The sequence below is a fragment of the Colias croceus genome, chromosome 21, assembly GCF_905220415.1.
Source record: "Colias croceus chromosome 21, ilColCroc2.1".
Taxonomy (NCBI): Eukaryota; Metazoa; Arthropoda; class Insecta; order Lepidoptera; family Pieridae; genus Colias; species Colias croceus.
In genome coordinates this window covers 562,517-575,053 of record NC_059557.1, presented here as the reverse complement: position 1 = coordinate 575,053, position 12,537 = coordinate 562,517, and the positions used below count along the sequence as shown (strand labels likewise).

Below are 12,537 nucleotides of genomic sequence, written 5' to 3'. Positions count from 1 at the left end.
ACTTGCCATACTTAATATGTACATAACTGCCACGCCCACAGGATAAATTTCAATTTTCCTGCAATTGCGCTGTATTGACCAAATTTACTTGTAAGAGGAAATAAGAAGTCTATAAATTAGTGTGAAATTGTTATTGTTCTATGAAGAAATTTCACCAATCGTTTCCTATAATATCTATTCTCGATGATAAAAGTAAACATCTCACAGCGACTGGTCAAGTAAATTGGCGGTATAGATTTATTGTCAAGTCTTCGTAGTTCGTATAGACCTTAAAAATGACAAATATTTTTCATGTTTAAAAAAATAAAATGACTAATAATTTTCAGGTTTTAAAATGTTCTATTTCTTTTTTTCTTTCTAATTATTACAAAAGGTATGCATTTATCTAACTATCGCTTTAACACACACATAATTGTTACAAGTATTTATGGGCGTAAGTGACCACTTAACATAAGGTGACCAACCTACTCCTTTGCCTACTCTGCTTTTTTATTTCTTTATTCATTTAAGGAACACCAACAATAAATAGACATTATATACAATATAAGAAGACATTCGGTGTGACATAGGTGCACAGCATTCACAGTAATAACACTTATACAATTATCATAAACGAATATCTGTTATAAAAAAAATCAATCCGTTACATAGAACGCGCATGCGGCACACGTGTCTGCTCCCGCGCACAGATAGTCCTGCGCGCGCGCAACACGTGCGCATGGTCGCGCGTACAAGCGGCTGCGCACAACCCGCGCGCAGCTGTCGCGTTACCGCTGCGTACGCGACTCAGTGCGTTTATTAGAGCGCTAGAGAAGCGGTGGAAGAGTGTATCCTTTTGATTTATTAATGGAGTATTATGAAGTGGGTGGGTACTTGATGGGAATTGGAAGAATTGGTATAGATGATAAATAAGACTGGTGTTTAACTTAATGTTGGAAAGAAAACTTAATAGAAGCATAAATGATATGGAGTTTTGATTTCTATACTATTTTCTATATAGAATTTTGCCAACTATATATGCCATTTTTCGGGTAACCAACCACACTAAGGCTGTTACCAACCATACTAGATTTTTTTTAAAATCTAGCATATTTAACGCTGGTTGCAGAGCTTGACCGACCGTCAGTGCGTACCGTCGGTCCTGACGATACGCATCAACAATTCGCATGACAATACGCGTGCGTATGGTCGGTCTAGCTATAAACGGTTTTATGAATTTCCATACATATAATAATAAATAATAAATAATATTTTAATTCCAGATATTTCATCCATATTTGTGTTAGTATACAATAATCTTAGAAACTATGTTAGTAATACGATTATAAAATTAAATTCCATACAAATTAAATTCAAACACAGATTAAAACCATTAAATATTATTCAAATTATCCATTATCCAATTATACTTATTGCATACAATGTAAATTTGCCCACCGCTTAAGGAATGGTCCGTCTACTTTCTCAATTAATGTCTTCAGAATACCATTGGAACTCTCACGCATTCTCCTCATCATAGATGCTGCCCTTTTCCTCATTATCGCGAAAAAATCGTCGGTCTGGCAATTGGCAAACATCTGAGACGCGCTACAGAAGCGTGGAAGCCCCAACAGTACTCTGAAGCCATTGTTATATTGTACACGTAGGACATTGTAAGCCCGCCGCGTAAAAGATAGCCACAGGCTGCAAGTATAAAATGTTTGGCAGTACGCCTTAAATAAAGTTATTTTAGCCTGTGGCGAGCAACGAGCAAATTTTCGTGCGAGCATATTGCAGCGGACTGCCAATGCCCTACGCTCCCTCTCAATATCTTGTATATCATTCATATCTTCTGTCACAATATGCCCTAGATATTTAAACTCTCCTACTTGTTTAAGAGGACTGCCATTAATATACACAGGTGGTATGTCATGTACAGGGACTCCCTTACTTTTAAACACAAGAAGTTCGCATTTTTTTACATTATATTCTAGACCGTGCGAAGCTGCATATGACTCACAAATTTTAATGAGCTGCCTGAGAGCACCAATTGATGGACTCAGCAAGACCATATCATCCGCGTAACTAAGATTATTTATAGTTAGTCCATCGATAGAACACCCGATACCAGTCTTGCTGAGTTCATCAATCAGCTGGTTCACATATATGTTAAAAAGTGTCGTAGACGTCAGGCCGCCCTGTCTAAGGCCGCACTCTAACACATATCTATCAGAATACTCCCCCGCCCATCTGACTGAGTTAAACTGGTTGTTATACCAATATTGCAACACTCTAACAATCTCAAAAGGAACTTCAAGGTATCTTAGTTTTTCCCATAGCTTTTCGTAAGAAACACGATCGTAAGCCTTAGACAGATCAAGAAAAGCTGCGTAAACAGGTGTCTTCCTGTCTGTGTAATATTTCACAGTCTGTTTTAATGTTAATATAGCATGTTCTGTGGAAAGGCCGTGCCTAAACCCAAACTGCGCATCGTTAAAGTTTACACATTTTTGGAGGCGTCGATCGAGCAAGCAGTCAAAAACTTTGCCAAGAATCGCGGCTAGTGAGATTGGTCGGTAATTACCTTTATCTCCGATATCACCCGATTTGTTTTTAACTACTGGAACGACGACGCTCTCCATCATGTCTGCAGGTAGATAGGAATGACGGATACAAAAAGTATACAACATTGCTAGGACTCAGTAAATATGTTGACCCGCGTTTAAAAGGTGTTCTACGCATAAACCATCGTGCCCTGCTGCTTTACCTTTCGCTAGATTTTTTACAGCGAACTTAACATCATTGGCATTAAAAGATATTGCACTTTCTTTTATAGGTAGGCAAGCATGAGACATCCGCTGGGACGACGGTATATTTGTATGTACATGGAAATAATCTTTAAATATATTTGCTATACCTTTTGGCTCCGTCTCTCCATCGACACTCATAGGGAGGCCCGCCCTACAATTCAATTTGTTAGTGGCTTTCCAAAACTTCTTAAAATTTTTATTTTTATGCAAATCTGCTATAATATCCATTTTAACCTGATCGCTATTATTCTGATAGTATTTTAACTTATTTTTAAACTTACTTCGGCTCTTTCTCATATCTTTATAAATATTTCCACAGAAAGGCATGCCACACGCTTTCCAAAGCAAAAATTTACTGCGCGCCTCTCTATGAGCGTCTTTTACATATCTATTCCATCCTACAATATGCCTACGCTTACGATACAATCTAGTTTGTTTACTCAATATTGCAGCATCTTGTAAAATATTTATTATTTTATAATACAACTCGTCAATAAAAAATCTATGCTCCTTATACATACATATGACAAGCGCGACTGACGTACGCACTGATGGTCGGTCAAGCTCTGCAACCAGCGTTAAATATGCTAGATTAAAAAAAAATCTAGTATGCATTATTGTTGTGGGTATTATTGAAGTTCTGTCAATAAAAACATCATAAAGTCTGTATCCCTATATTATTTACAAACTTAACTCGATAACAGTCGCACTACAAAAAGCACGCTACACAGAATGGCATAGATAAAGAAGCAGCTAATCCTGATGATTTTGAGATCCATGGCAGCAAGGGAGATCTCGAGGCACATCTTAATTTGGAGACAGATAGGATTATCACAGAAGGTATTTAATGCATGATCATAGGTTTTTTACAACATAAGCTTTTGAGTTTAATAAAATCTGTCCTTATGAAATTAGGATAAAAATTTTTAATTTAACATTAAGATAGACCACCCTTAAAATAAAAAAGACGTGTGGCACTCGGGGACTGCCGCGGTAAAGCTATTGCATGCTATGCCTTCAAGCCATACCTCCGCCCGTCGGAGTGGGGAGCGTGAGCTTTTTTCGTTACGGAATTTCTCGATTCGGTCCCCGCGCTCAAGGCCCGCGATAGAAGCTATGCAATAGCTTTACAAACGAGGCAGTTTTTATTTTAGTCCTAGCTAAATCAAAATAAGAGACGAGCTGGATTGATATCTGAAGAAAAAATACATACCTTTTTATATCATAGACTAGGTACCCTTCGCTTAACTATTTATTTGCCTCAAGGCATTTTATTTTTTTAGCAGCGTCTCCATATTTTCATAAAACTTATGTCAGTTGGCTATTTCTAGAAAGAAAAAAACCAACAAAGCTAGTACTCCATCTTGGTCCTCGACCTGGTGCAGAGATCCATCTGCCAGTTCTAAGTCCAAGTGAACAGCTCTCCAGTCAGAAGATCTGCTTCTCGTCTTATTTGGAGAGGATGGGATCCTTGCACCGGGATAAAGATAGCGGTAAGTGATAGAATAGCTGGGGAAATTGTATTGCAAAGTGTTGGAAATTTAATGGAAAATCGATAGTAGTCATGAGTATCGATTAAGTTTCATTGTAAAATGGAATTAAATGCGATACTATAAATTTGTACATAAGTCACACTTTTCCATATTTTATTTTATTTCAGTAAAAATACGGACACCAAAACGCCAAAGAAAAGATAGCACATCCGAAAAGGATAAAGATGACAAAAAATTAAAATTAGATGACCCTGAATCAAATAAACTAATCAATATTGACGAGACCGCGATTGACGGCATAGAATTAATGGCGCATTTTAAAAATATACATGACGATGAAGAAAAACCAAGCACTGAAGATGAGAAAGACTTGAAATCTGAAGAAACGGCAGAAGAAGATGGGGAAAGAGAGCCAGAAAGAGATAACGCTATATCAGAAAGAGATAACCCTGTATCAGAGAGAGACAACGTTATGTCGGAAAGAGAAAAGGATAGCTTTTCGGAAATGGAAGACGAAGAGAAGTATAATAAGAGTGATACAGATAATGAAAGTGATGGCAAGACGGATAAGGATAGCAAGTTTAAGAATTTAAAGGTAATTTTTCACTGGGCTATACCTTTGAAATTGTATTATGAAATTTAAGGAGTAAATGTCAATATAATACCTAATAATAATTATTACCGTTTCTTAAAGTTATTGGTTAAAAATATTTTAGGTAAAGTTTCGCATACGTCCTAAGAAACGTGGTGGCAGCGTTTACACACTTGTCCTGGAGAAAGATTCCAATGATGAGGCTAAGAGCGAAGATGCTAAAGTGGAAGAACCGAAGGTATAGATAATAATTAGTTTAGATTTTTTAAAGTCTATTTAATGATTTAAAGAGGAAAGAAAGAGCCTATAGAATTAAAAAAAAGTTATTTGAATAAGCCAAATAATATATTTTTACCCGTTACTCCGTTATTAACACATTTATATATTATAAAATTTCAGTCAGAAGAAGAAGCCAAACCTGTGATAGATGTTGAAACAGCGTTGAAACAAATCCGCGCGGGGTGGGCGGAACATGATGCAGCTGATCTTACTATCGGAGACCTGTATTTGATGGTAAAACATTAATAAATTGATATGCAACCCTTTATTTTTCGAATTCAAATTGTAGGTACAAGTTATGTTTGCATAGAAGGTGTGATAGTTAGTACAACTTTAGGTTAGGTATATTGATTTGATTTGATTAGATTACAATGTGCTTTCGCATATTTTTAATGATGCGATGTTAAATTTAAATGGTGGCTGCTAACTTTTAACCAGGATACTAACTATAAATGTCACCGGCATTATACACATTTCTATAAACAGAAATAGTTAAAAATAAATTAGGTAATGTTTTCTAGTTCGGATCACGTTCAAAACTCGAGCTCGACTATTGGTGGGCGGAAGCCACGCCCCCATTACCGCAGCCAATCAGATCGCTCAAAAACTCAGAGAGCGACAAGCTAGACAAGGACAGGCTTATCGATAAGAGGGAAAAGGGCAATAAGACTCCGGAAAAGGGGGATAGTTCGGTGGAGGAAGAAAGAGAGAAAAGCGATACGGATATATTTTCGCCGAAGAATACTTTCAGTCAAGATAGCAATGATGGCATGTCGGGGGATGAGAGGAAACGTGAGTATACAGTTTTTGTAGCTTGCTATTTTGTAGGATTTTGTTATGTAGTAAATATGTCGCCGTCATCTGATTGAATCTGCCATTTGATTGAATGACCAGCACGTTCATTGAATGACTAGGCCGAACGTGGATTTAGCAAGCGTCACACAACGTCCAGCTAGTTAGCGGATTGTAACAGAGCTGATATTACTGTCGGCATATTGTTGAATGACTGAATCTGCGTTCAATCACATGACTGCGACATAATATATTTTATCAATTACTGCACTATAAAATATATTTTTTGTAATTATTGGGAATTATGTTTAATTTAAATATATTATTTAAAGATTTTTTTTAGGTCTCGTTCTAACTGTTTAACGATTTATTAAACGATTAATCTTAGCAGATATAACAGTACTGATTTTTTTATTATTTTACTGTATATATTTTCTTTATTTCTAATTTATTTCATAAAATATTGTTTCGTATACAGCAGGAGAAGCTCCAGCATCACCAGAACACAAGACAGGCGCGTTAAAATTAGTCAGCAAGTTGGTCAATCGGCCGCCAACACAACCGCCACCTGATGGCTTTTCACAACTTAGTGATAGGTATTTATAGTTTACTAGCTTACCGCGGCTTCGCCCGCTTTCTCTATAACGATTTGAGATTTAAACTATCCTATCTCTCAAGTTGGATCGAACTGAACATGGTGTGCGAATTTTATTATAATCGGTTAAGTGGTTTAGGAGTCCATTGAGGACAAACATTGTGACACGAGATTTATATATATATACTAGTTTACCGCCCGCGGCTTCGCCCGCTTTCTCTATTTAAAACGATATGAGATTTAATCTATCCTATCTCTCAAGTTGGATCGAACTGCACATGGTGTGCGAATTTTATTATAATCGGTTAAGTGGTTTAGGAGTCCATTGAGGACAAACATTGTGACACGAGATTTATATATTATATATATTAAGATTAAGATTAAGATAAGATAAGATAATAATATTATTTGACAGTACCTAATTAATGATTTATTTGTTCTCCAGGTGTATTATGTAGATTTTTATTTGTCAGTGGTTTTTTGAATAACATAAAAAAATATGTACCTAAAAATTTAATAAGAGAAAACTTTTGAACATCAGGCGAATAGAAATGATTCGCGAAAGACGCGGGTTCAAATAAATCTGGCTACTGTACCAAAGCGCGTTTTAAAGACAAAAGTAGCTTAGAATGATCGAGAAAGCTGAAGAATTATTATTAAAGAAAACGACGTGTGTCACTCGGGGACTGCCGCGGTAAAGCTATTGCATGCTATGCCTTCAAGCCACACCTCCGCCCGTCGGAGTGGGGAGCGTGAGGTTTTTCGTTACGGAATTTCTCGATTCGGTCCCCGCGCTCAAGGCCCGCGATAGAAGCTATGCAATAGCTTAACAAGATCGAAAATCTTTATTTTCAATTTTCAGGTTAAAACGTCTGCTGGCTCTTGCGGGAAACAGCCACGTGGGCGCGGTCACCAACACTACGGTGTCGAAATGTAACTGTGGACATATTTGTCCAAAGAAACAGGTATTTTTGATTAATTTATAAGAGAGAAGACGGGGTTTTTTATTGAATTTGTTTAATTATAAATCAAGTCAAAAATACTATCAGTTTAATACTAATTTGTTCAATTATGTAATCAATCCTGGCTAATTAGCTAAATCGCAACGTGCTATTAGCCCTTTTTAGAAGTCTATAAAAACTTTTAAATAATATAATAATCAAATTGTTTCCCATTTCAGAAACCACAAGCGTATCCCACGGAAATCCCGTACTTAGGCACCAAACTCAACGAAGGCTCTGTATTCAGGCATCCTACACCTATCGCGCCGAGGCCTAACCATGATGTATGCTGTTTTATTAATCTATACTAATATTATAAAGCTGAAGAGTTTGTTTGTTTGTTTGAACGCACTAATCTCGGGAACTACTGGTCCGATTTGGTATTAGATAGCCCATTTATCGAGGAAAGTTATAGGCTATATTTCATCACGCTACGGGCAACAGGAGTGGAGCCACGGGGGTGAAACCGCGCGGAGCAGCTAGTCTTAATATAATATATCTAATTATTTTATAAAATACTAGTGGTCCGCTCCGGCTTCGCCCGTGGTACATATTTCGCAATAAAAGGTAGCCTATGTCCTTTCTAGGGTATCAAAATATCTCTATACCAAATCTCATGCATATTGGTTCAGTAGTTTAGGCGTGATTGAGTAACAGACAGACAGACAGACAGAGTTACTTTCGCATTTATAATATTAGTATGGATTGAATAATTTTTGATCTATGTGCACAAAAAAAGCTTGAGATATTGTGTAGTATTTTTAATTTTGAGTACCTACTTACCTTTTTTATTTAATGTTTTTCGCTATAGAAACAATTATAAGTGTAGTTATTATCTAGTAATAATATGAATGAAAAAACTGAACAAAAATCAATATTAATTATATAGGTATTGCTTTTTGAAAATTGTATGTCTTCAAAAGCGTATTTCCTAACGCCCTGAAATATCGTAAAAAAACATTTTGAGGTTTCTGTTTCACATTTATATTTTCCTTACTTTTTGTTTTATTTATACGCTCACAGATCATAAAAAAATCACGTGAAATGGAAATTTTGCAGAGCCTCTCCCGGGGGCAGGTGAATCTGGACGATTTGCCCCGGCTAAAGAAACGGGGCAGACCTCGTTTGGAGCGGGCCAGTCGTGTTGTTGTGCAAAGGCTCTTGCCCCTATTGCCCAAACTGCCCCCACCTAGTAGTAAGTATTGTATCCATACTAATATTATTAATGTGAAAGTAACTCTGTCTGTCTGTCTGTCTGTCTGTTACTCAATCACGCCTAAACTATTGAACCAATTTGCATGAAATTTGGTATGGAGATATTTTGATACCAGAGACATAGGCTACCTTTTATTGCGAAATATGTACCACGGGCGAAGTCGGGGCGAACCTCTAGTGTATATATATACATATATTGTTATTTTGCAAATTTCAGTTGCATATTATTAAATGGAGGCAATAAATGACTTGCGTAGGTTAAACAAAACTGATTTGTTACACATGTTTTGATTTAAATTCGTTTTTTATTTAATTTAATTTGTCAAGAAAATATCATCATGTGAATGGGGCTTAATACCATTGAGATAATATTAATATGGAGACGATACCGCCTACATCACTTATGTTCCACTCAACATACGTCATGTGGCGTAACTGCACTCAGTCGCTTGCTCGCTCATTGGCGCGAACGTCACGCTCATTTTTTATTTGTTTTAAAGTGAAACGCATCAAATATGCCTACGTGTGTGTTACGATATTGCACAAATAATACAAAAAATACGGAAAAGTGCAAAGGAATAACTTTTCATCAGTAAGTAACTAGATAATAATTTTTAAAACTTAGTTAGATCAAAATTTTTGGCGGGCGACATTTTGTCATAGATTAAAAATTTAAGATATGACATTGGGCATGAAATAAGTGTTGTTAGTAATATTTGCTGGCGTATATTTTTATAGTATAAAATAATAATTGTACATATTTAGAAAAGCATAGACTGGTTGTTAATTGAAAAAAGGTGAAATCATGAAATATGAAAATCAATTACTCAATCACCAATTTTTTTTTGTTAATTTATTTTAATCAAGTTTTTAATTGATATTGTATAAGCTACTGACTTGAACGTATAATTGAATTATTATTTATTTATCTGCACTAATATTATAAAGAGGAAAACTTTGTTTGTTTGTTTGATTGTAATTAATAGGCTCATAAACTACTGGACCGATTTTGATGAAAGGAGAATGCCCATTTTTGGTACTGGTTTTTCTCATGCATCAAGACAACAATACTATTAAAAAATATCTCGGCAATTTAGAGGCCTTCTTACCATCGGAAAATATATTTTGAACAGGGAATGTTTTGTAAAATCTAATAAGACATGTAATTGTTTAGATCCGTTATTATAGATTTAGTGTCCATTACCGGTTACCACGGTAACCAAGCGGTAACTTATTACATTTACTATGGTAAATAGCTAAATGTATTAATATCGATTATTGTTTTCATTGAATTACAAAAAAAATCAATTAACATAAAATCACTCTTTAAGGTATTGTTAATACACTGTAGGTTGTTTTAACAAAGATAGTGAAGTAAAATAACATAAATATGTATATATATAAAAAAATATTATTATGACATAGCTTGGTAGGTAACCAGTTATTTCTTATTTGTTTCTTTCTTCGAATATGTAGTGAAAAAATGATTCAAACAACAACAACAACAACAACAACATGTAAACCGAATAAAAACTCAATTGGCATTTTTTAAGTATATATTTAGGTTTTCTTGAAATCCGTCCCGGAAGATTTCTGGTGCCTACCTACACTAGCCGATGAACAGATAGACTTTGTCTGAAAGCATAAGCTCTACGCATAGATTAAATATGTTAATCGAAAAATAACCTTTGGACGATAAAATGTTACCTAAATCACACATAAACCTAACTAAATCGGGGTTATTTAAGTTTTGAGGTTATTTCACATTTTTCTCAATATCTTGAAAACCCCTGTTTTTATCACAAAAAAATCAATTGGTAAAAATCTTTTGAATATCGAAGAACCCTCCAAAACCACTCTGGCATTGACGCAACACTGTACTGTGGTCCATACTTTCATGGGCATTCTCCTTTGGCACAGCAATCTTAAGACCCTGAGAAAGAACAAAGGCTACTTTTTATTGCGAAATATGTACCACGGGCGAAGCCGGGGCGGACCGCTAGTTCAGAGATAAGTAATTAATATTTTTTCTATTCAAGGTTTCCATGTCTGGGCCGTGAAGAAAGGGAAAAATTATTTTTTTTCTAAAAAAGGCTCAATTTGTAAGGAATAAAACTTCCCATAGCCCTGACTGAACCTAAAACACGAAAAAAATTAAATTATTCCATATGACGTCACTATTTACATCATCCTATATTATATGCCAGATATCGTTAGCCCCGCGTAGTAAAGTCAGTTTATACCTAAAATAAATATTAAGTAAGTACAAAGAAAATTTCAAGTCAACGTGCATGTAAGGAGTGGCACCCAATAAAATAGAGAGAATGAAACAAAGTGTCGCCTCTATAGCGGTGAGTCAGTGACATCGCATAATCTATGACTGTCTAGCCGTCATTCGCGCGCCCCGCGCCGCCGCGCTTGGCGCACAGATTTTGTTCGTGGTGTCTGCTCCATATTAATATTATCTCAATGCTTAATACAGAGTATCTGTTTTTCGAACCGGTACTACATTCTGTAGATTCAAAGGCGTTTCTTTAAGAAGTCTAGTTGATATAAACAGATTCTGATTCGTGTGCCGTGCAATTTTATTTTTTTTAGTATACATTTCTTATATATATATTAATTTATTTATTTTTTGTAAAAACAGACTTAATACCGGTGAAGCTAGTGCCGAGCGCAGCAGCTGGCGCCAGTGCGACGGCTGGCAACACTAGACTGTTGCCCCGACCTCCCCCACCACCACCCACTTCGACTGCTGAGTGAGTTATTAGTTTATTTAATATTTATATTATTATTAAATATTTTTTTTTATTATTCTTATTGTTTCGAATTTTTTGAAGTGTTCTTTAGAGGGGTTGAGAGTAAAATACCATGGCAATACCGTCACGTCATGGAGTAAGGCGACGATTTTGGTATCTTCGAATCTTGCCATAGAAGTTTCACTTCTGACACGTGTGCTCGGCACACGGCACACACGCTCGTTTTTTCCCTTTTTAAGCATTTTGCACATTTCATTCTATCAAGATTTTTTTAAGTGAAACTTCTTTATCGGGGTTGGACAAAAATTTAGTGTAACATTTTTTCGTTACGCGTGACATTTTTCCGTTACGCGCCATCTTTTTCTTATCCCTACCACGCGTGATTCGATGTATTTCTGTAAAGTTGCATATAGTAAATTATTTTTTGAAAAATAAGGTCATAAAGAAGTTTCACTTCTTACGCGTGTACACTAGTACACGCACACATTTGTTATACGATTATTATTTAATATTCTAAATAAAGTGAAACTTGTTCAGGCGCGTTGAGGGTATAATTTCAAGTTGTGTCATGGCTATACCGTCTTGTCATAGAGTAAGGCAACGATTTTGATATCTTTAAATCTTGCCAAAGAAGTTTCACTCCTGACACTACGCTCTTTTTTATTTTATTTACAAGTACTTTTTATCATAATTGATTTTTTTTCAGTTTATCAGCATACTACGTGCTGAGCGAGTCGAACGGTCAATTCTTCTTTCACGACGGAGACCGACGCATCCCCATCAACCAGCCTGATGATGATGATGATAATGGTGATTATATAGTTTTATTTAAACATTTAATTCTGTGAATAAATATATTTTTAAATCCTCGTGCCACAGTGTTGCCATATTCGTAGACGTTTTTATACTCCTTTAACGATAATAGTTATTAAGAACAATGTTTGCCGGATTAGTTGTTTTTATGTAGTTAATACCTAGTACGAATGCCTAGCGAAGTACCTAGTCGAATTGTTTATATAAAA

At 35.7% G+C, this 12,537-nt stretch overlaps 1 protein-coding gene across 2 annotated transcripts in view; it reads left to right on the top strand.

Moving 5' to 3' along the window:
- LOC123701436 (protein cramped) overlaps positions 1-12,537 on the top strand; it is a 36,110-nt gene that overhangs the window by 20,988 nt on the left and 2,585 nt on the right. Inside the window, exons 7-19 of one of the 2 annotated variants that reach the window (XM_045648917.1) lie at positions 652-827; positions 3,494-3,629; positions 4,121-4,282; positions 4,450-4,877; positions 4,999-5,112; positions 5,274-5,387; positions 5,675-5,945; positions 6,424-6,541; positions 7,403-7,505; positions 7,721-7,825; positions 8,601-8,736; positions 11,404-11,515; positions 12,222-12,325. In XM_045648917.1, the coding sequence (XP_045504873.1) occupies positions 652-827; positions 3,494-3,629; positions 4,121-4,282; positions 4,450-4,877; positions 4,999-5,112; positions 5,274-5,387; positions 5,675-5,945; positions 6,424-6,541; positions 7,403-7,505; positions 7,721-7,825; positions 8,601-8,736; positions 11,404-11,515; positions 12,222-12,325 (2,079 nt within the window). Of the gene's footprint in view, positions 1-651; positions 828-3,493; positions 3,630-4,120; positions 4,283-4,449; positions 4,878-4,998; positions 5,113-5,273; positions 5,388-5,674; positions 5,946-6,423; positions 6,542-7,402; positions 7,506-7,720; positions 7,826-8,564; positions 8,737-11,403; positions 11,516-12,221; positions 12,326-12,537 lie in introns of both variants that reach the window. The other variant, XM_045648916.1, reaches the window with a different exon arrangement.